Raw genomic sequence first — 27,499 nt, 5'->3', positions numbered from 1 at the left:
TGGTTGTGGTTTAGTATTTGATAGGCTTAGAATTTCCTAAGCATAGAACTTGAAAAGAGGGTTAACAAACCCTCTTTTTTTGTTACCTATGTAACAAACCTTCATATCCTGAAGAAATAGGAAAGGAGAAATAATGAAGATATTTAGTAAATATCTACTTATCCTTTTGAATATTATTATATCCTATTTTGGAGCATATAGAATCCACTCAACTGACATAAAAGAATGCTGAAAATTGTAACACTTTTACTACATAATTTGAGCGCTGTTGTAATCATCTTGGACATAGAACCCTACAAAGTAAACTCTACAATATGAACCAAAAAGCACTGATTCCTCAAGATGTCCTACAATTGAAGTTCTGTGATTAGATTTGTTTGGTATATATGCGTCCAATAACTTGGAAATTTTCAACCGATATTACTACTCAAAGATTCTGAAAACCGAGTAGCCACAAAACATGGTATTTTTAACTCAGCATTTCTCACAATTACTAGGTAAACTATATAGTCTTCCTTTCTTTTGATTTTTTTTCATGATATTTGGAAATATGACTCTAGGGTTCAGAATAAGTTCCACAAAGTTCTAAGACCACCTGGGATCCCTAATATTAACGATGAAGTTCTGAGTAATCTGTAGGGAAAACACATATTTTATTTTCTATACAATGTAGTCCCAAAGTTACACAATCTTAAGAGAATGAAGATGAGTTGATAGGTGCAGCAAACCACCATAGCACATGTATACCTATGTAACAAACCTTCATGTTCTGCACATGTATCCCAGAACTTAAAGTAAAATAAAAATGATGAGTAAATAAAATAAATATTCTTTAAAGAGAGAGAGAGAGAGAGAGAGAATGAGCCATTCCAGGCCCACTGTAATTTCCAAGCTTTTCCAAATACCTCATAGGGAAATAAAACTTCTTTGGGATGCCACTCAAATCCACAGAGTGTTATTTGAAAAATGTGGCAGAAAGGATGATTAGAGAAGGCTTCATTGAGGAGGTGGTATTGGGAAGAGACTTGAGTGAAAAAGGAAATGAACCACCGAAGGACATGGACGCAACAACCACTGAAATGCGCTGAAATGAGGGCTTGGTGAGTTCAAGGAGCAACAAATTGTTCAGTGCATCTTGAGTCTTGGTGGCAGGGAGAGAAAGGGAGAAAGGAGGGAAAGAGGGGATCAAAACATGTAGAACCTTGTGAGTCACAGTAAGGGATAAGGGATTTGGGTTTTATGTTGAGTTTTGAGTTTGGTGAGAAATTACTAGAGTTTTAAAAATATAACAGTAAAATAGGAGTTAAGTGTTCGATCAGTTTGGCCGTTATGAGGAAGCTAAGTTTTCATAATACCTATACATTTTGGTGTTATATATTTTAAAAATTCACATTTGATGGGTAGGCTCAATCCTTTAAAAGCTTTAAAGAATTTTAAATTTAAAGAATTGTAATTCTTTAAATTATACCAGCTTTTCAATAAGCACAGAAGAACATCAAGAATGGAAATACACTATGTTCAATAAAGTGTTATTTATGGTTAAAAAAATAACAACTGTATATTGCCAGAAATTCTTAATGCAGTCAGAACAGTTGTGTCACCTTGAAGCTTTTAAAAACTACCTTTGCAGGGCCTGACATGCAGGGATGCTGATTCATTTTGTTTGGGTTGCAGTTCTGCTATCAGTACTTTTAAGGGTACACCATATGCTTGTAATGTGCAGCCTGGATTGAAAATCATTACCGTAGGCTCCACCTATGCACGCACAAATTTAAAAAGTAAAAGGTCTGGAGACACAAAAACCAACCTGATAGGATAACTTGCCTTTGTAGGAGGTAGTAGGATTGAAGTGGTCAAGGGAGACTTTGTAACATTGAAGTGTTTAAACTAGAACTATATTCATGATACCTCTACAAATAAAGTATATTGAAATTAAAAATAGAATATTTTTTTAAAAAGGAAGGACAGGTATGGTGGTTTACACCTGTAATCCTAGCACTTTGGGAGGCCGAGGTGGGCAGATCATGAGGTCAAGAGATCGAGACCATCCTGGCCAACATGGTGAAACCTCGACCCTACTAAAAAAAAAAAAAAAAAAAAAATTACAAAAATTAGCTGGGTGTGGTGGTGTGCACCTGTAGTCTCAGCTACTTGGGAGGCTGAGGCAGGAGAATCGCTTGAAAGTGGGAGGTGGAGGTTGAAGTGAGCCTAGGTTGTGCCACTGCACTCCAGCCTGCATGACAGAGCAAGACTCCGTCTCAAAAAACAAACAAACAAACAAACAAACAAAAAAACAAAAAAGAAAAAGAAAAACAGAAAGAAATGAAACAGTATATCTGTTTGGTTTGTAAAGATATGCTGACAAGATATACAATTTTTTCTCCTTAGGGATAAAACTGTGTAGTGGTTGTTTTATGGCATCATTCGTCCTAAACAGCACTTTAAAAGTGGAAGGAGCCAATAGCATGATGCTAGTGAAAGTGACCAGAGCATATTTCGCTGAACTTGCAGTTCTCTTTCATATCCATTTAACAGAGAAATGGGGTTTTAAAAATCTATCCTGTGTTGATGCAGGAAAATCAGGTTGAGACTTGATTTGGCCATTTGTTGACAAAAAAGCCAAACTCTGTAAAATACTTGAAGAGATTTATTTTGAGCCAAATGTGAGGGCCATGACCCATGGCACAGCCTCAGGAGGTCCTGAGAACATATGCCCAAGGAAGTTAAGTTATTGCCTGATTTTATACATTCTATGGGGATTAAAGTTACAGGCAGATATCAGTCAATACATGCAAGGTCCAGAAAGGCAGGACAACTTGAAGCGGGACCTTCCAGTCATAGGTGGATTCAAACATTTTCTGACTGGTTGAAAAGAATTAAGTTATTTTCTGATTGGTTGAAAGAATTAAGTTATTGTCTAAAGGCCTAGAATGAGTAGAAAGGAGTCTCTAGGTTAAGAGGCTGTGGAGACCAAGGTTCTTATTATGTAGATGAAGCCTCACAGGTGGCACCCTTAGAGGCAATAGATGGCAAATATTTCCTATGTAGACCTTTAAAAAGTGCTAGACTCTCAGCTAATCTCACCAGGATCAGAAAAGGCCTTGAAAAGGCAAGGGGCTTCTCTACACAATGTAAATTTCTCCCACAAAAGACAGCTTTTATTTTATTGTTATTTTCTTTTATTCTTTTATATATGCCAAAAAAATATATTTGGGGGTAAAATAATTTCTTTCAGGGCCTGCTCTATACTGGAGTCAGGTTGGAATTTGGAATCTTATTGCTGTAAAGATTCTGTTTTATCAGTCCTAAGATCTCTGTTTTAATGTTAATGCGGGTGAGTTATGCCTGAATTCCAAAGGGAGGAGGGCCTAATGAGGCATGTCTGACCCCACCCTTCCTATCACAGCCTGACCTAGTTTTTCAGGTTTACTTTGGAATTCTGTTGGCCAAGAGGGATTTCTGTTGGTTGCTGGGCTTAGAATTCTGTTGCTTGGGGGACTTAGAATTTTGTTTTTGGTTTACACATTGAATATGTGGACCAATGATCATCTGATCAGTTTACTTTTAACAATAAAAGCTGATTGTGAAGAAAAAGTTATTTTCTTTTTTTACCCTTACCAGTGTCTCTTTAACAATAAGTGACATATCCTTATTTTTTATACAAAGAACAGATTTTTGATAAAATGGTAGAAAAAAACTATAATCAATTCAAAATAATAAGCTGAGTTGTATCAGAAAAGCAGCAAGTTCTTATTGAACATACTTCACTGGTAGTGTCAGAGGCATTTGAACCAGAGCAACTTCATCTTAAATAGGAGCTGAGGAAAATGAGACTGAGACCCACTAGGCTTCATTCCCAGACAGTTAAGGCATTCTAAGTTACAGGGTGAGATAAGGAGGTCGGCACAAGATGCAGGTCATAACGACCTTGCTGATAAACAGGCTGCAGTAAGAAGCTGGCCCAAACCCACCCAAACCAAGATGGCCATGAGAGTGACCTCTGCTTGTCCTCACCGCTATACTCCCACCAGCACCATGACAGTTTACAAATGCCATGGCAATGTCAGGAAGTTACCCTATATGCTCTAACAAGGGGAGGCATGAATAATCCACCCCTTGTTTAGCATATCATCAAGAAACCACAAAAATGAACAACCAGCAGCCCTCGGGGCTGCTCTGTATATGGAGTAGCCATTCTTTTATTCCTTTACTTTCTGAATAAACTTGCTTTCACTTTGCCCTATGGACTTGTCCTGAATTCTTTCTTGTGTGAGATCCAAGAACCCTCTCTTGGGATCTGGATTGGGACCCCTTTCCTGTAACAGTAACAGCCTGACATGGCACAAAATGTGCTTGTATTTGACTCTTATTCTGATACTTACTGTATTTACTGGTTTACTCGTTTCTAAAACTCTGAGTTTTAGATTCCTCACATGTAAAATGGAGAAAATATAGTGTCTATCTCCTGGTTGTGAGGATTATGTGTGATATTGCATGTGCAGTTTTGTAAATTGTAATAATATGCACTAGGAGGATTATGAGCTAAAAAAGATATCAGTTTTGGAGGCTGACAACAAGGTTGAGTTCAGACTTCTCCATTTGCCTGGGCTATTACCACAGTCAATTTAGTTATTCTGAAACTCAACATCTTAATTTTTAAAAAAATGATTTGTCATAAAGCTATTTTGATTATTTGTTTAAATAAATTGCAGACTATAGTATTTACTCAGTAAACTTCTATTTCCTTCTTTGCTGGTAACCTCCAAATGTTATCCCAACAGGACTAAGACAATAATTCCTTGCTTTGCGTAAAAAACTCTCACCTCTGTCCTACTGATTTGTTCCAAAGGCATATGCAATCAACAATACCTACAGGGATGTTCAAAAATATTATGTGGATCCAAATGTTTACCATTCTTTATATGATTACGAGGCAGTAACCCGATGACAAAAAAAATTATATATTAATTTTTTGAAACAATACAATTTTAGAATAATGAATTTATTTCCATTTTTACTCTAATTTTTTTTTTTTTTTTTTTTTTGAGACAGGGTCTGGCTCTGTCACCTAGGCTGAAATGTAGTGGTGCAATCTCTGCCCACTGCAACCTCTGCCTCCCAAGCTCAAGCAATTCTCCCACCTTAGCCTCCCAAGTAGCTGGGACTACAGACATGCACTACATCCCTGACTAATTTTTTTGTAGAGAAAATTTTTGCCATGTTGCCCAGGCTGGTCTCAAACTCCTGGGCTCAAGTGATCTACCCACCTTGGCCTCCCTAAGTGCTGGGATTATAGGCGTTAGCCACCATGCCCGGTCTACTCTAATTTTTACTTGGCTTTTTTTTTCTAGAAAAATTCATGGCAATGATTAAAAAAAGAAGAAGATACCAGATTAAATCAGCTTAATTTTTATTTTACCTTGGTATAATATGTAGACCTTTTGCAAACTTAGTATGACCACAGCAAAGTATTATTATCCTCCTTGATATCATATTCAGAAGTCAGTGACACATTTCAAAATATGCTAATTTCTTCACATAATGTTTTATAGTTTTTGCAAAGGAGAACTCTTCTGGACATCATCCAGCCATGAAAAACTTTAGTTCTATTTACCTCAATATGGTTTAAAAAGATGTTTGGTGGAATTATTAGCTAAAAGAATAAGATTAAAATTATCCCAGTAAATTACTCTATTAGAAAATAGAATATGTGATTCCAAATAATACATACTTATTCTCACCAAAATATTGTTCTAGGAGGACCAACGACAACTTTATGCAATGGCAAATACCCTGGAAGATGGTGGCATGACACCTCAACTGGCTGAGGTAATAAAACGGCTGTGGAGAGATCCAGGAATTCAGGCCTGCTTTGAAAGGGCATCTGAATATCAGCTCAATGACTCAGCAGCTTAGTAAGTGAATTCACTTTAAGGGGAATTGGAGGTAAAACATTTAAAATTAAGAATTATAATTCTGCATACTTTGCATTTGTAAATTCAAATGAGGAAAATAAATGGTGTTACATTTTATTAGAGTAAAATAAAAAGCAATTGAAGAGAAATGAAAATGAACAAGGTGACATAATGAGATTTAAGAAAATATAACCAGGGGAGCATTTTAAATAACTAAGTTTGAAACTGCCTGAGAAGATTCTATGGTGCAAATATCTTCTCTTGATTAAAAAGTGTTAACCTTTATGCATAGCCTTTCACACTAACACAGACTGGTGACATGCACACTGAGGTTTTGGGCTATTCATTTCATCTCTATTCATATTAGTGAAATCATCTCCTAGATTAATTTCATTAATGACACATGCCTTGGCTCATTGGGTTGATGACCATGATACAAAATTCGAGAAGAAATTAATGAAATGATTTCCAAAATACTTGTATACTAGGAGATTCTTTTGGAGTCTCAAAAAATTCTATAAATTTCACTGCTTGTATCATCCATTTAGCATTAATTAACCATAAGGAAATTAGGGGCTTGTGACACTATTTATAATTTCATTATCAAAGTGATTTAAAATTTTCCTTTAGTGCTGGGCACAGTGGCTCACGCCTGTAATCCCAGCACTTTGGGAGGCCATGGCAGGCAGACAGCTTGAGGTAAGGAATTTGAGACCAGCCTGGGCTACATGGCAAAGCCAAGTTGCTACAAAAAATACAAAATTAGCCAGGTGTGGTGGCATGTGCCTGTAGTCCCAGCTACTTGGGAAGCTGAGACAGAAGGATTGCTTGAGCGCAGGAGGTCAAGGCTGCAGCAGTAAGCAGAGACTGCACCACTGTACTCCAGTTGGGGCAAAAGAGCAAGACCCTGTCACCAAATTAACCCCAAAAAACAATTCTTTGAGCAAGTGGTTCCTAACATAGCCCCCTACTATATGCCTGCAAGATGTGTGCATATGTAAATACAATTACTCATTTTCTATTTCTGTTCATGCATATGTGTGAAAAAGTATAAATATAGTTCTTTTGATGAACTCCCCCTCTCCCCGCCAACAGAAGCTGCTAGCATCATTTAATTAAACAAAAGCAAAACAGTAATGTAAAAGTGAAACAAATGAAAAAGATCGGTTAAGGACAGAACAATGAAGCTTGCATGACACTTCAGATTTTTAATCATTGATGGACAGAATGATTAGGGAGAGAAAATAAGCTATATAAACTCTAGAGAAAAAATTTTCTGTAATTATTCATTCATCTTTATTTTAAAACCCAATTTCAAAGGGCACATTGCTTTTGGAGGAGTTTTTCCTAGCTCTCTGATGAAGGAGAGAATGAGTCTCATTTTGTGATTATATCAACTTGAATAATTTTTCATAAGTGTCTCATGACCTACCACATTTTAATAGTACAAGGGATCTCTGCAGTGGAGTAAAACATTGCTTTTCTATACTATTCATTGGTAAAGGTAGTCACAAGGAGTAAGAAGCTGAATTGTGGAATATTTCCATAAAATCTTGCTTAGTAAAGCTCTGGGTAGAAAGCTAGAGAGAAAGATAGATTAAAGTGGGCTCTCATTAATATATTTAGTCTTGTACAAACCACATAGTTAAAATGGGCAAATAAATGGCATTTTATTGTATTTTCTAGTATTTAATTTTAGTTTTTTCCTTTATTTAAATACTTAAAGTATGTTTTACACTGGGACTATCTATTCCATTATAGATTCATAGTAAAATTTTAAATCTGTTCATCAAGTTAAAAACAATTAAACAATATCAATTTGCATTCATTTTGTAAATGTTGCCCATATTGTAATAGTTTTCAACTACCCAGATTACTGCAGGTGCAATAGAATAACAACAGGAAAGCTCATTTTCCCTGTGTCTCAGAGAAATTTCATACATAAACAAAAAGTAATAATAATAATAAAGTGGGTTTTTTTTTTCTGCTCTTAGGTGTCCTTAAAAGGAAAGTTTGCTGAGAAAGGTAGTTGAATGGTCATTGCTTTCTTCCAGAAATTAAGAGCAGATTTTTTTTTTTCAAATACTGAATTACATTGGAAAACTAGATATAAAATAAGATTGGTACTACAATGTGTGTCTATTTCATATACATTATATACAGCAAGGTCTCTAACACTTTTTTCTTTTTTTGGTAAAAGATACTTCTTGTTTTCTCAAATCTAGAGATCCTTCAAGTTAAGGCTAACAAAAAAGTGAATATAATCAGAATAAGGGAAAGGAATGCCATAGTTGGCAACATAACCTCATCAGTTCTAGCAAATTGAAAGAAGAGGGGTATGGCAGGGATAATCAGAGGAAACATTTTAGTTGACTGCATGGTTTGCTAATTGCAGCCATCTAGTGTGCCTTTAAAATTCCACGTGCTTTAAGAATTACCATAGACTTCACCAGGAAAAATACTAGTTTAAATAATTGGAAAATAATTTAGTACTTTTAAATGATTAGATTCATATATGTTAAGGGCCTCTATTTGGTCTAAGCTTTAGATTATAGACTTGAACTCCCACATTCCATATCTGTTTATTTAAACAAGCATTTTAAATGCAAATTTGTCAGTCTGCTAATGCTTCTGCTTTGCTTGAAATCATTCATACATGCAAATAAATGTGTCCTTACCAAGGTTTTCATTTAGGTATCATGAAATGAATTTAATCTTTATTTTGGTAGGCATATTTTTGGGGGTTTTTTTTGTTTTCTTTTTACTCTTGCGTGAACTAACTGACCAACAACACACCTACCACACACGCAGGCTTAGTTAATAGAAAATTCACAAAGGGATTTGCTTGCCAAAATAGAAAATAAATACACTAGCAAATCCTGCCAGTACTTTTTCCAATACATTTACATCTTGATGATTCACTCTTTTTTCAAAAGAAAACTTAAGCTTTTTTAGAATAAAACAATGGTGATAAATTTTCATATTATATATGTTATGTGTTTCTGAGGTGTGATTTTTACTCTCGGCCGAAATCCCTTTGGGACACTTGTCCAACCTTAATTTGTTTCAGCTTAAAAGCAAAAAGATCCTCCAAGAATAAATTACCTATATTAATAATGAATTTTTTTAAATAATAAAATAATTTTGTTTTTTCAATCTTTGTGCTAGGTGCTAAGGCATAACAGCTTCTCAGCTTAATCACTGAACAAACAACTTTAACACTGACTAACATTCAGCTGGATTCTACCTCACAAATTCTGTCTCGATGGAAGCACTTGAATCTTATCTTTCTATAAATGTGGTTCAGTGTAATGGTGAAATTTGTCATAAAAGCATTACCATGCTATTACTATTTGTATCTGAAATTTTTACAGAAATAGTGATATCGCTAAGCCACTAAAAGCTTAGTATCAAAAGTCTAGACCAGTGGTTTTCAAATTATTTTTAAAGCAATAAAACACATTTTTTTTTTAGTATGAAGACATTATCTCGTTTCAAGAGTTAGGAAGCTGAGAGCAGGTTTTTTTCCCTCTAATTTAGCAGACTGTTATAGCGTACACAATTTAATTAGACTTATTCCTGTTCATCACCACACCTAGATCCTGTGAGGGGAAAAAAACACCATATTCAGCCTGTTAATACTAGGAATTTTTAATATAGCTTCCTGGAAGGGGTAAAGACACAGTGATGCATTGATGGAAGAGGAGGTGGGAGTGGGGACAGTGGGTACTTTCACCCTTCTGTCCCCAGGAGAGCCAGATCAGGGTGGGTTTGCAAATTGATGAGTCACTTCCAGCATAGACCAGGAAGAGAGACAAATGGTACTTCTTTTATTGCACTAACTAGATATTGCAATGGCATTTAATGGAAATGGCTGAGTCTTGATGAGGCAAATTCATGCAAAAATCACAAACAACCTTCAAATTAGTTCATTCGAACCAATCACTTTCATAAAACCGAAAATGCCTAAATTCAAACTACAGAATTTCGAGGATAATCTAGCCACTACCACTATAAGGTAGGTTTTAGTTTTGTAATGATCCAGGCACTATAAAGAGAAATTTTTTTTCATACTCCTATCCATATACAAGCAAATTTATCACATAAACCACATAAAATACAGGTTAAGGCAGTGTTGATTTAGGTGCATTTAGAAGAGGACGCTGGGGGTCAGCTGTGTGCCACATTCAGCACTCTGCATTCTGCAACATTCCAGCTACCAAACTTTTAATTCGATGAGCAGAGTTTGGAAAGCGCCTGTCTAGAATTTATCATCTTTAATAGATCCTACACTAAAAATTCATTTCTACTGAATCCTGGTTTCTTCAAACGCAAAGTTAAAAAAAATATATATATATATATATATATACACACACACATATATATCTATGTATGTGTGTATATATACATATATGTATTATATATACATATATGTATGTATTTATGTATTATATATACACATATATAATTTTTTTTGTCTTTATTAGCTACCTTAATGATTTAGATAGAATAACAGCATCTGGGTATGTGCCAAATGAACAAGATGTTCTCCATTCTCGAGTGAAAACGACTGGAATCATTGAAACTCAATTCTCCTTTAAAGACTTGCACTTCAGGTATGATCAAATATCTTTTCTAACTGTAGACAGAAGTATGCATCAGGCTTAATATTTCCTCATGGAGAAAAGCTCTAGCCCATGTTCAGGTTCAATAATCCTTGGATGTACTCACTAGCTCTAGTTTACCTTCAGTACCACTGTCCTTTACTGTCCTCCTATAGCCTCTCACCCCAACCTCTCATCCTGAGCCTCATCCCTCCTTCCAGGCTAAAATGCTTCTGGCTTGAGCAGGTGGGGACTAGATTTTACTTTCCTCATGCTTAAAACTGGCACTGTACTTTGGGGAAAAAAAAGAAAATGTATTTAAATAATATACAAGAAATGGGTGCCAGGAATCCTATTTCCTTTGCCTTTCTATTTTCCTATTTGCTTGAAATATTCCTATAACATCTGTTTCCTTAATTTTAAAAAATGCAAATTACCAAGATGAGAATTATTTGAATATGATACTATTTACTGCAATAACAAGGCATATTTTATAACCATGTTTTGAGTATGAAAATGAATCATTATTTTCATTGCTATTATATTATCGAGAGCTTCCTAGAAATTCTACTGCAAAATCACTCGTTTACTATACCAAGAAATGGAAACCCATACTATAATGTTAGAAAATATCCCTTAATATTTAAATACCTTTTTGTATGGATTGTGGACAATATGGAATATTAAACATTAATAGCAGGTTCTAGCTGCATTGTTTAGTAATGACAAAAATCAATAAAAATATAACTAATAAAATTACTCTTGTATCAAACAATGAGAATAATCTTAAACAGTAAAAAACTGGAGATAGAGTGGCATGAATTATTCATATCCATTCGTGAGGAAAAAGAAAATGGTAATTAATCAACATCATAAATTTATTTTAGTAAGATAAAAGCTTCAAATATTTTAAAGTATGTGTTATATATAATATCTAAGTAGAATACCTATTATGTAGATAGTATATTTTCAACTAATACGGAAAACTCTTCAAAATTCGTATCTAAATTTTAGGCCCACAAATAGTTAATTTTCTGAAAGATAAGCCAAAGATTAAACCAGGGTAAAGGGACTGCAACAATTGGGATCAACATCCTCTCTTGGCAAATGTAGGAAAAGTTTGTCGTCAGTCTTGGCTTCACTATTGTATAGTTCTTTTTGGCAACTACTTTCTTCAGACTCCTCACCTTTGATCCAGTTTCTGGGTTTTCCTTTGAGGCCCTGAGTCCAGTTGTTTCTCCCCCTCTGCCCCTCCCACGCTAGTGAAAGCATTTTTGACACTGTCCCTTTTCTGTGTTACTCTTTCTTTTCTCCAGATGTCTCACTGAAACAGACTAGAACTGAGTGTGGGCCTTGAGGCTGCCCAGACCAAAGTTCCAATTCTGGGTTACCTAATAATTAGCAGTAAGAGTTAAGAAACACAGTTAACCTTTTCTTTATTTGCTTGCCTAATGAGTTTGTTGTAAAGATTAGATGAAGTAAAGTCCTAGTAGAGAGTTATAACTTGATGTAGCTTACCTTTCATAAGCCAGTAGAACTCTCTGTGTCCTAGATTGTCTGGACCATAAACGGGTTTGGACAAGTGATGTTACATGTTGAATACCTAAAAGCTCACGACCCAAGTCACTCCCTACAACACCAACCAATTTGGTATTGTCTCAAAAATGATCACTCTCAAAAATTATCTTGTTTATGTATCTGTTCTTTAACATTTCAAGCCTTTGTACTTGCTAGTCTCTTTGCCTAAAGTGCTCTGCCCCTGAATCTGCAAGAAACATTTCCTTCTTATCATTAAGTTCCAAAATCAAATGCATATCCTCATGGAGGCATAACCATCTTATCTATGTACCATCCATGCTTATCCCTGTCACTATACACCCTGCAGCATGCTGATAAATGTTTAACAGCAGGGTTTCTGGGGCAGTAAGGCAATGGAGGGCTGGCTGATTGTAGCTCTTGATTTTTCTGGTGCAAATAACCCCACCATGGTCAATTTCAGTCAACCAAGGTGATGTCACTAAATGCAGAGTTGAGGAGAAATGCAAATAAACAGCTCTCACTGGCTAAGCCAGGGTGAGCCATAGCCACTGCAATATTGATACATCACATTGCTTTCCTTTTAAAAAAAATTATCAATATATGAGATTGCCTTGCTTCTTTATTAGTTTTCTCTTTTTGTTTCTGTTTCTATCTCATATGCCCCCGAGCTCCTGGAGGCTAGGGGCCATGTCTATTTATAGCTCTACTTCCAGTGCTTATCATAGTGGCTAGCATAGAGTAAGAATGAAGGTAATTTTTGCTGAATGAGTAAATGCACTATGCCAAACACTCTACATACACAATCTTTATACTTGCATAGTAACATCATGAGCTGAGTGTTGCTATCCATACTCAGGATAAGCTTTCTTGGTTATCCTGAGGCTAACTGGATAGCCTCAAAAACTGGAGGCTATACTGAGATAAAAGATTTCCCCCAAGGTCTTTCACGGAAGTGCTAGAGATGGAATTAAAATGCATATCTTTCTGTCTTCAAAGACCACACTCCTTACACTGTATGGCACTAATGAGTTGTTAGATAAATTGGGTGAAAACCATTTTTCTGTAGAGTGTTTTTTTCAGTGTTGTTGGTCACTTATAATCTCTTTCAGAGAGAAGGCGGGAGGGAGGATAAAATGACAGCCTTTTGGGGAACTATCTTTAAGTTGGAGGGTCATGTGGTCCTTTATAAGTCAGTGCTTCTAAAACCAGGGTACGAGACAACTGCCAATAAACACATAAATCCTCAGAAAATCATGGTCATTTTCTGAGACATCTATTTCACTCTGAACAAAGTAATATAAACAATCATAAAATTTTGAAACTTAATTTTGAGTATGTGATGGTTAATACTGAGTGTCAACTTAATTGGATTGAAGGATACAAAGTATTGATCTTGGTGTGTGTCTCTGCGGGTGTTACCAAAGGAGATTAACATTTGAATCAGTGGGCTGGGAAAGGCAGACCCATCCTTAATCTGGGTGAGCACAATCTAATCAGCTGCCAACGCAGCTAGAATATAGGCAAGCAGAAAAATGCGGAAAGACAGACTGGCCTAGCCTCCCAGCCTACATCTTTCTTCTGCCTCAGTTCCCCTCAGCTGGTACTGCCACCACATCAGCCGCCCTTCCAGAGATAGAAAGATGTAGGCTGGGAGGCTAGGCCAGCCTCCCTTTTCACATTTTTCTGCTTGCTTATATTCTAGCTGTGCTGGCAGCCGATTAGCTTGTGCCCACCCAGATTAAGGGTGGGTCTGCCTTTCCCAGCCCACTGACTCAAATGTTCATCTCCTTTGGCAACACCCTCACAGAAACACCCAGAATCAATACTTTGTATTCTTCAATCCAGTCAAGTTGACACCCAGTATTAACCATCACAGAGTAGAATATAACATTTGCATTAATGTTTAAAATAAAATATTAATTTTAAAATACATTTTATTCTTACAATAGGACTCTTCAGTTTAGACCTCCAGACCGTCTTTGGTACATAGTCATTTTCCTCTGTCGTTTTGTAGTTTTGTGATTTTGTGAAGCACTATCTTAAATCATATAGGAAGGTGAGCTATTTTGCTTTTGCATATTATTGATCCTTATGAAGCAATGAGGAGGGTTTTGCTAATTCTCTATTACAGTATGAATGCTAAAGTGTAAGGTGTTTGTGAATTGGATTGTGAAGCCCAGCTAGAAATTATTTTGATACAATATTCTCTTGGCTGGGCGTGGTGGCTCACACCTGTAATCCCAGCACTTTGAGAGGCCGAGGCGGGTGGATTACTTGAGGTCAGGAGTTCAGACCAGCCTGGCCAACATGGTGAAACCCTGTCTCTACTAAAAATACAAAAATTAGCGGGGCATGGTGGCACACCCCAGTAATCCCAGCTATGCAGGAGGCTGAGGCTGGTGAATCACTTGAACTCAAAAGGCGGAGGCTGCAGTGAGCCAAGATCGCGCCACTGCACTCTAGCCTGGGTGACAGAGCAAGACTGTGTCTCAAAAAAAGAAAAAAAAAAAGAACATTCTCTTTACTGTGCAACTACCACCTCTTCGATATATACTAAAACAGGTTTCAAGCTTGTTTTTTTAAGAGCCTTTGCTTTTCCTCTGACTCAAGACAATGTTATTAAAGGCATTTTCAGTGAGGAAGAGGATGGAAGATACAGTACCTCCTTACTCCAATGCAAGGAATTTTTCTAAAAACAAGTCTTTATTTAAACAATAAAATTTGGAAATATTTAAATTTTGTTACAAAATATTTTAAAATATCTTTTTCTTGAGGAGCTATTTAAAATTATTTAAATACAGTTTTAAGTTTAGTTAGAGCAATTAAGATATATTAATCCTTTAATAAATTCTCACCATTAAATAGCTTTTCTTTCAAGTGCTAAATAGGATAGTCCAAAAGTGCACAGGGTTTTGGAGTGTACAATTCTGTAGTATTTCAAAATAGGAAGTATAAAAATAATGTACCTTCCAACTTTTTTTCAGCACGTGCCCAGGTGTTAAAATATATTACATTAGCATTGATTTGTATTCACATAGCAGAAGACGTCTTATGACTATTTAACACCAAAGGCTCAATTTACATACTAAATTAGATAACTCTAAAATTTTACACAGGAACACCAAAATGAAAAATTATCTCTGCCAAGGTACTGTATCATAATTGTGTATCATCTAATTCAATGGAAATTACTGTAGAGTTCTTATCAAACCAGAACTGCAACTGTCAAACTGATAAAATAAATTATCTTTATAGACATTAATGTACTATGTAAGTGGAAAATGCAGAGCAAATGTGAGCCCTCCTATTGTTACAGAATAATTCCTCAGAACAAATAACTTAGACATGTATTTACAGGGATTTAGCAGACAATTATAGAGAAGAAACTTTCTCCCTAATTTTTCCATGATGGAAAAACAGAATTGAAAGGACTTAAAACTATATGGGAGCTAAGGAAAAACGGTTAAAAATTATTACAACACAGAGCTTTAGATTTCATAAATTACCATAACTGTTTATAAGAATGTTTGAGCAGATCTATGATATAAAAGAAACTACAGTTTTCCTGAGATATGACGTTGAATTGTGTATATCGTGGTCATTTGTGTGGCATATGCATCATCTCAGATAGGAGTGAATCTGGCTGTCCATCCAGCAGCTACATTTCAATTTGGCTTTGCTAGTCTTTATAAGATCTCATAGAGCAATAACTCATATATACTATATATTTGTTTCAGGCATGTTGATGGTTAGCATTACCAAAATAATACGTTATAAAATATCATGTTTAATTGATTCTAGTGACAGAATTTATTGTGATGGCTTTATGAATTACATTATTAAATAATCGGAGAATTATCTAGTGGGCATTTGAAGTTTCAAATGCACACACACATTTAGTAGAAAGTATATAATGGTATTAATGATTCTGATGATTTGGAGAGCTTGGCTCCCTTACAGTTATAAATCCTTTTGATTCTGTTTTTTAATTGTGAGGATTTAAGAGACTTAGTAAGACATCTGTGCACATCCTTCCTGTCTGCGATTATCTACCATTCTCTGTTTTCAAGACCAGAAACAAGGGAAAGATTGGTTAGACCATTTGCTATGGGTGTGTAGTGAAGACACAGATCCACCTGGTCTCATATGTAACCATGATGAGAAATTATAACAACTGCGATAGAGACTAACATCTTGAATAAATCCCATTCAATAGAATACCTTAAAATAAATTCCTACTCAGATTGAGTTTTATTTTTATGTAATCATATACATAGTAGAGAATGTCAGAAAGTGATTTTTCAAAGATAAGTACATGCTTATAGGATAAGCAAAGACATCTAACAAATAAATTACCTGCAGTAGCGTTGTTGATTTTTAGCTACTCTAGATTATATAATAATTTTACAAGAATTATAAGCGGTAGATTATATTATAATAATCTATTCTGATATGAAATATGAATAATCTCACGTGATCCAATATTTAGCCAACTGTTTAACATAAACCATAAAGCTCAAAGCTTTGCCGACTGCTTACTAGAACTGTAAAACTCAACTGTTGAGTCAACTGTTTAATATAAAGCCGTTAAACTCTGATGGTTTGCCCTGTATTAATGCCTTGGTCAATTTAACAAATAATCAGTGTTCGACTGTCACTTAAAAGCCTGGCCTGTCAATTTTTAGCTATATCATAAATTTTAGTTATTTAAATTTTTTAACTTTAAGAATTCCATCAAATGTCAGACTTAATAACAAAATACATATTATCCCTCCTTAAAAAAAAACTTAAATAAGACCAAAAAACCCCACACAAAATCCCAAATGAGGACTGTAAGTTCCATGTAACATCGTGGAAGTTAAGATTTATTATTTTATTCAGGGAGTTAAGAGTATTCAAGCATGTCCATTTCCCTCATTAATAATCTATATTTGACCAATCCAAAACTCCAGGCAGCAAATATACATGTTTTCTCTGATTTTAATTTTGTCTCTCACAGAATGGTCACAATAAAGCTTTTTGTTTTGATTTCATTTTTATGCATAAGGGAGAATATTCCTTTGGCCAAAAATATAAGCAATTACTTCACTTTGGGGATCTTCAAATTGTTTTCATAGGTAGTAATACTTTACAATTCCATAAAATAAGGACTAAATTAAAATTTGGGGAAAAGCTAAAACTGAAAAGTATGAAAAATAAATGACTACAATATTAGCAAAACAAAATGTAACTAGTCTTAGAGCTAACATAGTGTCCAAGAGAATCAATACAAAAACAAAACTCTGGCTATTGATCTGATTTGCTAATGAGCATTTCAGTTCAATAATAGCAGATGGCATTAGAGAAATGTTCAATGCTCCCTGGACCTATGTCTCCTATGTCAATCTGCACACACAAAAATATTGTTTATCAAATGAGTCATAAAATGAGATGATTATAAGCATTCAACCTAAGATAGACTTTCAGAATCCATTTTATCTATATGAACAAAATGCTAAGACTGAGCAATCTTTGTCCTCTCTTCCTTGGGAGAAAGCCAAGCCACTTAAAACATGTTTATTAGAAGCTGCATGATATGCTGAAAGAGCACTGGGCTAAAGGTCATAGTACGTGAGTTCTATCCTTTACTAATTGTGAGTTTAGGAACAAACCACCTTAGCCTCTCAAAGGCCAGTTTCTTCATTTTGGTAAAGAAATGGGTAAATACTATTTTCCCTTCAAAGAATTGTTATGAGGAACATAAGGCCATGGATTAGAATTTATTTTTCAGGGAGAGTACACAATTCCAATATGACTTTTATTCAACCGTAAGGTATTATTCCTGCAATTGTTACTTATCACAGTTGTACATATTTATCAGAAGAGGAGAATAGCTACCTCTTACACCTGTTAACACATCATTAGTAGGCTGCAAAGAAGCTGACTCATCAGAGAAAATTAAGACATAGCCATTGAGTTTGCTGTTACTCTGATTTTCATCTCAGAGATGCTTCAGATGTTTCAGATTTGGAGAAAAGCCATTTGAGAACATTATGTTGTAGAAAATAAAATATGTAGGAAGTATATGAGGCTCCCTTTTTTTCCTCCTCCTGGGGAGTTTATGTCCCCCATAGAACCCACAAATTAGAGTTCCCATATCTTAATTCCTACTATTATTTTTATCATTAACCCCCCACACACCAAAAAACAAAACTATTAGCATGAGAGAAATAAGATGATTTTTCTCTGAGGTAAAATATTTGGTCACTCTGCAGGAAATCTGAGCAATTACAAAGTCACCTTAAAGAGAGGAGTTTCTCAGACTTTTAAGATGTGAATAGAATCTAACAATATATAATCTAATTGAAAATGTGACTAAAAGAATACAAATATCAATCGGAATGAAAGAAAATGGCATAATTGGGCATAAAAGCAGGGAAAAGGAGACTACAAACAAAGGTTGACAAGACTAATGCAAGTTCTGCTTAGTGGAGAAAACTTACCTGAGGCATCCTAGAATTCGATTCCTACAGCCCTGCCATCACTGCTGTGGAAATGGCACATCGGGCTCCCTTAGTACAAACATTCCATTACTCTTTGTCCTGGCTCCATGACTGGTTTGTTATTAAGCAATGGAAAGGGTTTCCCCCCCCCCCCCCCTGAGGTGGGGATTAGAGTGAAAGAGATTAGGACTATGGAAATCCTTATGGGTTAAAAACCCCGTGGGTGGGGTTAGAAAGGGTGGTTTCAGTTTGAAAAGCCCACCAGGAGTTTAAACCTAGTAATGTATACTCTACCCTCAGGTCCCCCAAATCCATAAGTTAATCATCATTGTTCAGTCACAGCATCACATTTCTTTGCCAAAAAGTGATCCACAATATATTCATATATGACCAAATGGAGCCTATATGTACTACATCTGAAATGCATTAGGTGATTATCTTCGTTAAAAGAAAAGAACGAAACCTCCCAGAAGAAGGGACTTTAATTTTTTTGCCCAGTGACCTGTTTGACAACATAGAACTACTGCCTGGCCTGGGAAAAGGATTAGACTCCACAGTGAAGATAATTTCTGTCCACTAGTGAAGGTTTGAGAGCCAACTGCAGGCACTAGTACTAGTTGTACACCTCTGTTCTAAGTAAATAGACTTAGCAAGTTAACAACTTTCACAGCATAGCTGTCATAGCCACAGAACCTATCGAACCTATCGTGGTGCCAGCCAGGTACATAGCAGCCTCAACAAATATCAGTTGAAATAATAATTCTTAGGCAATTTGCTTAAGGGCCCCTCTGAAAAAATAAGAATGCTAAACGTACCTACCTTGCAAGTTCCTGAAGAGGTTTAAATGAGTTAATTGCTGTAAGGTGCTTATATACCCGACAAATAGTAAACTCTTATTAGGTGTGTTAAATTAAGATTAATCCATTACAACTGGTGATGTGGAACATGAAAGTCATGATCTCAACTATTTCTATTTCCACCACATTTTACAGTTTAAATGTAATTTATACTTTAAAAGTAATTTCAACAAAGAAATAAATAAAACTCCAGTTTACGAAGTCTGAAAAACACTAAGGTTGTTTTTATGGACTAACAAAACAGTTGATGAACAATTTAAATGTCTGAATGCATATTTATCATCCTTGTTTCTGTAAGAATGTTGTTTAATTTTTAAAAATTAAATGTATTGGTTAATTTTCACATAATATAACCGTAAAGTCAAACTTTGGAAGGCAGCTATGCTTACCACTATACTACCACGTAAAGTCAAACTTTGGTCCCCTTCCTCCATTTATTTTGCAAGCCTGAAACTGCAATTTGGTAATTAGTAGCACATATAATATTCTTTATACACACCAAATTTAAATTTCCACACTATTAACTATTGAACTCTTAACCATTATCTTCAATATTGTGAGCATCTTCTCTTTTAGTCTACTGTTCAATGGAGTGATTTTGCATTAGTACATTATTTGGGGAATATTAGTTATATATATCTTTACTTGGTTCATATGTGAAATACGAAGTATAATATATTGTACTTTTGATTATTTTCAATAATCAGATTGGTAGACATTTATTACTCCAAATATAACTATTACGCTTGAAGTCTGTACAACTTGGATGCTTTTTGGTACTTAATACCTTGGTTGTAAACTATTATGATAGCCCCATACTTTATTTCTTTGCTTCTAATCTCTTCCTCATTAAGCCCAACTTCTGGACTCAGATCAAAGTGATCTAACACAACAACAAACAAACAAAAAATGTCAATTCCCTATCTAAGAATCACCCATAGTCCTCTATAGTCTGCAATATGAAATCTACATTTCTCATGTAACATGAAAGGACCAGTAAATCCACTGCTGGCTGATCACATGAGGCTCACTCCTGAAGTACTTTGCTCTTGCTGTTTCCTCTGTCACCTTTGCTTATAACATTGTTTGCTCCAGATATCCATTTGGCTCAACCCCTCATCTCCTTAGGTTTTTACACTTCTGCTATCTTCTACAACTCCTGATCACTCCATTTCAAATGACAACCCACCCCCTACACTTCCTATATGGATATCTGAAGTCTATTTTCATATGGATATTTCCTATTAAGTCTATTTTCAGATATCCATATAGGATATCTGAATCCATTTTGGATATCCTATAGGATATCTAAAGTCTATTTTGAAACACACACACCAATCACTACCACCATCACCACCAGTTTAAAAGCTTCTTAAGGCTGAATCCTTGGTGCCTGGTATATAATAAGTGCTTAGTAAATATTTATTGAATAAAGGATGAATGAGTGGATAAATGGATAATTATTAGGCCATATAGCTCAGTGTTTTTACCTTATTCTTTATGTTCCCAAAACTATAAATTGCTTGCTTACCCCAAACATGCTATGTTCTCTCATGCCTTGATAACTTACACATATTTATAAAAAACATGTGTAAGTTATCAAGGCATGAGAGAACATAGCATGTTTGCTGTGTTTCCTGCCTCTCTATTCAGTTAACATGGAATCTATTCGTTTACTTAGCAAATATTTTTTGCATGCCTGTTATGTGTTGGGCATGGTGCCAGGAACTAGGAATACAGCAGTTACTAATACAGATAACGTTCCTGACCTCATGAGGCTGCTGCTATTGTATTAGGGAGATGATAGATATTGATGATTACCATAAAGGAAAGAAAGTGATGCTATAGAAGGTAAATAGAGGGTGGAGAGAGGTGTAATTTAAATGGACGCTCCAGGAGGCTTCTTTATGGAGGAGATATTGATGCTAAGACTTCATAGTTGAGAAAAAAACAACCTTGGAAGGAAGAAGGAAATCTTTGTCACAGGAAAAGGAAAGAGACTGTGTGTGAAAGCCCTGAGGCAGCAAACATTAAACAGCTCCTTTGATATAAACCTAACTTTTTACTGCCTAGCTCCTAGTTTTTAAAATTGAGTCCTCGATCCACAATGATCTCTTACCAAAATATAAAAGCAGAGGAAAGGCTGAGTTTTCAAACACCTTCTCTAAGTGTCATGATCCCTCAGGCTAACTTAAGTCTTTCTGTATGCTCACATTTTACCTTGTATATTAGAATATTTTTTACATAATATTATAGTAACTTATTTGTTTTTTTCTCTACAAGACAGAACGTTCTTCGAAGATAGGGACCATATCTTTTCATCTTTGTGCTAGTAGACCTAGCACAGTGTCTAGTACATAGAATGCAAACAATAATTGTTTGAGTAAATGAATGTAGAAAGACTTAAGAAAATAGGCAAGAATCATAGCATCAGAACTACAGTAACTTCCAATCTTCTTGCAGTTTCTTTTCATTCAAGAGAATATGTCTAAACTTTTATCAAAATCTTCTGTGGCTAATGAATGTTTTACCAAAACTCTAAACTCTTTTAAATTTCCCAGTTTCTCAAAGTCAGTGTGTAAATTATTTTACTCTAGTTTGCACGGAGACAATTTTAAAAGACTGTTTTTTCTCTGTAGTCCTTGAGCAGCCATTTGACCAAATAAATTTAATTTTATAATCAATAAAAGTCAAAAGAATACCTTTTGAAGATATGGGATCACCCATTTATACCTCTAAATGTTAACCTCAATGCACATTTTGGAGGATATTTGTAAGATTTATTATTCATTTGATGTTTTCTTAAAGGATGTTTGATGTAGGTGGACAGAGATCTGAGAGAAAGAAGTGGATTCACTGCTTTGAAGGAGTTACATGCATTATATTTTGTGCTGCACTTAGTGCCTATGACATGGTCCTCGTGGAAGACGAAGAAGTGGTAAGTCTAAAGGAAAAACAAAGCCAGGGTTAAAAGTAATCTTTGTGCTTTTCAGTAGTACTACCACATTGCCCAACTCATGAAGGTTTGCCAAAGATTTATGTTAGTTCTAGATCCTTGTTCATGATGCTCAACATTCACATTTTGCAAATAATAATCCTACCCATTCTCATTTCTGATACCTAACAGAATAGAATGCATGAAAGCCTTCACCTGTTCAACAGTATCTGTAATCACAAGTATTTTTCAACAACCTCCATTGTCCTGTTCCTCAACAAAAAAGATATCTTTCAAGAAAAGGTAACCAAGGTGCATCTTAGTATCTGCTTTCCAGAATACACTGGTAAGATTCTTTTCTTTTAGTTCCATAGAAATAACTTTTTATATAAACATATATTTCCTATCTGGATCTTGACATTTAATACTTATGAGGATGAGGCTTATGATCATTTTTGAGTTATCTTGATGATCCAAACTGGAAAAAAAATCTTACAAATAAAGAAGAACCCTCTCTACATTGTGTACATTAAAGCAAAACCCTAATAAAATAAACTGGAAGGGGTTAGATGGACCAGGGTTGCTACTATATAGACTTTATCAAATGACATTGGAACCTGAATTGTCTTCAAAATTATAACAGGAATGCAAATCTTATTCGAAATTGGCATTTTTAATGTATCTCCTACTGAAACCTTGTAATGCTGTAGTAGATCTCAGAGGCTCTTCAATCTCTGAGTTGTTTCTAGAGATATAGCATGAATGAATTTGAGAATGAATAATGACATCTTCATTTTCCGGTTTTCGTGGATCCTGGAATTTTAGTGCTAATCCTGTTAGTCAGCGATTGTAAATGTGAAATCCCACAGAAGGGCTGTTTCTCCTTCAGAAAGAATTTTATTTATTTATTTATTTATTTTTGTAAATAGTTGGATATTCCATTGGTAATAAAATTACATAAGAAAAAAATTTATTTTTCTTTTTTGAGATGGAGTCTCGCTCTGTCGCTCAGGCTGTAGCCTTTGCCTCGTGGGTTCAAATGATTCCCCTGCTTCAGCCTCCCGAGTGGCTGGGACGACTGGTGCACACCACCACACCCAGTTAATTTTCGTATTTTCAGTAGTAATGGGGTTTCACCATGTTTGCCAAGGCTGGTCTTGAACTCTTGACCTCAGGTGATCTGTCCACCTTGGCGTCCCAAAGTGCTGGGATTACAGGTGTGAGCCATTGCACCCAGCCATATTTATGATTTAAACAAAAATACAAATCCAGTTTTACCACTTAGGTGCGTAAGGTTGCCCAGATGTTACTAGGAGCATGGCATTTTATCAAAACAAATACTTACATTGGTCAACCTACAATTAGGGCTTATATCTTTTTTCTATAATTATAAATATTTATAATATATTCATACATTTATCATGTGATTAAATATAATAATATATTTTGCATATTACAAATAATATTCAAATATATTGAATATTACTAATTAAATATAAACTCATAATTAAAGGTTTATATTATATATATAACAGGACTTATTTCTTAGAGCACTTTCTAGTGTACAGAGAAAGGAAATGTTTCAACAGAAAGTACAAAGAGTTCCCATGTACTTTCTTTCCCATCCCCTCCTACAGTTTCTCTATTATTAGAGAACTGCTTTGGTGTGGTACATATGTTACAATTGATGAATTGTATTGATGAATTGATATTAACACATTTTACATTATTAACTAAAGTCCATCTTTTTTTTTTTTTCTTGAGATGGAGTCTCACCCTGTTGCCCAGGCTGGAGTGCAGTGGCATGATCTCAGCTCCCTGCTACATCTGCCTCCTGGGCTCAAGCTATTCTTCTGCCTTGGCCTCCCGAGTAGCTGGGATTACAGGTGCACGCCACCACGCCCGGCTAATTATTGTACTTTTAGTAGAGACGGGATTTCACCATGTTGGCCAGGCTGGTCTTGAACTCCTGACCTCAGATGATCCATCCTCCCTCCCAAAGTGTTAGGATTACAGGCATGAGCCACCGTCCTCGGCCAAGTCCATCATTTAATTAGGGTTCACTCTTTATGTTGCACAGTTCTATGTGTTTTGCCACATGCAGGTCATGTATCCAGCATTACAGTGTTATACAGAACAGCTTCACTGCCTTAAAAATCCCCTGTGTTCCCCCATTCATGCCTCCTCCCTCCTCACACTCCTGGCAACCACTGATCTTTTTATTGTTTCTATCCTTTTGCCTTTTCCAGAATGTAATATAACTGGAATCATATAACATGTAGCATTTTCTTACTGTCTTCTTTCATTTAGCAATATGCATTTAAGTTTCCTCCATGTCTTTTTATGGATTGATAGCTAATTTTTTTATTCCTACATTAATATTCTGTTCCTTAAACGAACCACAGTTTATCCTTTCAGCTACAGAAGGACATCTTGGTTCCTCTCAATTTTTGGCAATTATGGAAAAAGATGTTATAAACATCCATGTGCAAGCTTCTGTGTAGACATAAGTTTCTAGGTAAATGCCTAGAAGTGTGATTGCTGGATTGCATGGTAAGACTATCTTTAGCTTTGTAAGAAACTGCCAAATTGCCTTTCAAAGTGACTGCACTATTTTGCATTTCCACAAGCAATTAACTCCTATAACTCCATGCACTTACCAGAATTTGGTATTGCCAATGTTTTGGATTTTAGCCATGTTATATGGCTTTAAAGCTTGTCCTTCAAGGAATTTTGTTTCTAGTTACAATAAAGTAGGAAACAAAGACTTATTTTTTAGAAAGATGCTACTGCTGTATTCTGTGTCAAGTCCCCATAAAGCATATTCTGTTATAAAGCCCATCAACAGGTCATTTTTAGTAGTCCTGTATTTTTTAGCCTACTTGTTTTATTTCTGCCTTTTCTCAACTGATTCATTGCACATCCTGCTATTGGACTAAAGTTTCTCAAGCAGAGCCTTCATTGTATTACTGCTATATAACACATCAGTGAAGAGTACCTCTCTATAGCCTTTTATATCGCATCCTAACTCCTTTGTTTTGTTAGTAACATAGTCTATAATCTAGCCCATAACATCTATTCTACTTGATTTCCTACAATTCCGCTACAAAAATCTTTCATTTCTATCAAAGTAGATTCTTCAAAACTCAGTCTGTTTCCCGACCCTACCCTCAAGTCTAGTGCTACAATTCTCAGTTTCACTTTTTTGTTTTCACGTACTTTTCTCTGTTGTAGCTACCTCTCAAAGTCCAGCTCAAATACCATCTCCTTCTGTGCCTTAGTCATCTACATTTTCCATTCTTTTTCTCTTTTAATTTGTATAAAAACACCCATACCCATACCCACAAACACACACACAGTGTTTGATGTAAACGTAAGTTTGTATCACTCACTTTGTTTTATAAATATTTTGGGATTTCTACTGTATTGTGAGCTTTTTGATGCAAAGTTTACCTTTTAGCCACCGGGAGCTCCCAAAGGGGTGAGCATAGTTCCCAGCACCCTGATAATTGACCCTTGCCTTTATGATTTTGCAATACTTAGAATATCAAAGTAAAATCCTAAAACTTGCTGATATTATTTATAGCCTATTCTTTGTAACATATGATTAATCTTTACTTCTTCAAATATTTTGTTTAACAAGGGCCAAATACATTTGAAGATGCAGGAAACTACATCAAGAACCAGTTTCTAGACCTGAATTTAAAAAAAGAAGATAAGGAAATTTATTCCCACATGACCTGTGCTACTGATACCCAAAATGTCAAGTTTGTGTTTGATGCAGTTACAGATATAATAATCAAAGAGAATCTAAAAGACTGTGGGCTTTTCTAATCAACCATTTTCTCTTCCACTCTTGCTCATGTATGCTTTTCAAAATATAAAAGAAAAGGTGCTGTATGACGTATTTAGTTTGAATAGACATTAACTTATCTAGACATATAACTAGCATTGTAAAGCAAAAAGTTTTCCCACAAAAATATTTATGTGTTATCATCTATATCTGGATAAGTTTAAATTTCTTTGGAACATGGGGAATGGGAGTGTCTTTGATGTCCTTATATCTAAAAACTGATATATTTTGGTAACTGTAACAGTACATATCAATGACACTGGATTTTCTTGGAAATAAACTTCTACATGCGGACTATTTGTAATCATAGAATAATGAAGAAATATGGAATAATATTATTTCCATTGGCCAGATTTTGAGAGGCATTCATTTTTGTTGATAATGTAGCCATGCCAGTACTGTAGAGACTTTTTTTTTTTTAAGAGACAGGGTCTCACTGTGTTGCCCAGACTGGAGTACAGTGGCACAGCCATAGCTCACTATGGCTTCTAACTCCTCAGCTCAAGCGATCCTCTCACCACAACCTCCTGAGTAGCTAGGTCTACACATGCATGCCACCATGCCCAGCTAAGTTTTTTGTTTTTTGTGAGTTTTTTTTATAGTAACAGTGTCTCACTATGTTGCCCAGCCTGGCTTGAACTCCTGGCCTCAGGTGATCCTCTCTTCTCGGCCTCCCAAAGCCCTGGAATTACAGGCATGAGCCACGGCTCTTGGCCTGGAAAGTCTATTTTAAAAGGGCATGAGGCATTTATTAGTCAATTACCCCTCTGTTAGGCAGCTGCAAATGAAATGTTCTCTATACATTTCTTTGTTAATATGAAATTACATTTGCAAAATAAATATATTCAATTTTATCTCCTACATTATTTTCTTTAAAAAATCATTAATGCTGAATTTACTCTTGGAGTTGAAAATTTCAATAATTTATTAATTTTTTTTTTTTGCACTACCCTGGTTGAAGAGAGGGGGAAGTATATGGTCACATACACAATGTAAGGCTTTATAAGTGAATAATAGTTTTTAATGGAACGCCCATTCCCCACATTTTATTCCAGATTGGCATGGAACATTATGACAACTGACGACCACATGGGCTTTGGGATGATAACTCTGGACTTCAAGAGAGAAAAATAATTTAATGTTTTAGCACTCATATGTTTTTTGTTTTGTGAATAAGAAGTGGGAAGGAAGAACAAGCAGATTTTTAGAAGGTAAATGTTGAGCTCCTCCCTTGGTACTGTATGGTCCATTCTGACTATCATATTTTATTCTAATGGTCAAAGTCTTCCTTTTTAAAAAACCAAGTTGGTGCTT

The 27,499-nt window shown here is 35.4% G+C and overlaps 1 protein-coding gene across 1 annotated transcript in view; it reads left to right on the top strand.

Annotated features, from left to right (window-relative positions):
• The window catches only part of GNAT3 (G protein subunit alpha transducin 3), a 53,632-nt gene extending 27,430 nt beyond the window's left edge, over positions 1 to 26,202 (top strand). The window contains exons 4-8 of the mRNA XM_003822747.6: positions 5,758 to 5,915; positions 10,403 to 10,531; positions 22,206 to 22,335; positions 22,525 to 22,678; positions 25,976 to 26,202. Coding sequence (XP_003822795.1) covers positions 5,758 to 5,915; positions 10,403 to 10,531; positions 22,206 to 22,335; positions 22,525 to 22,678; positions 25,976 to 26,166 — 762 coding nt within the window. The 3' untranslated portion in view covers positions 26,167 to 26,202. The remainder of the gene's footprint in view (positions 1 to 5,757; positions 5,916 to 10,402; positions 10,532 to 22,205; positions 22,336 to 22,524; positions 22,679 to 25,975) is intronic.
• The last annotated feature ends 1,297 nt before the right edge of the window (positions 26,203 to 27,499 follow it).

This window comes from Pan paniscus, chromosome 6 (assembly GCF_029289425.2).
Source record: "Pan paniscus chromosome 6, NHGRI_mPanPan1-v2.0_pri, whole genome shotgun sequence".
NCBI lineage: Eukaryota > Metazoa > Chordata > Mammalia > Primates > Hominidae > Pan > Pan paniscus.
This window is presented reverse-complemented; position numbering and strand designations above follow the sequence as displayed.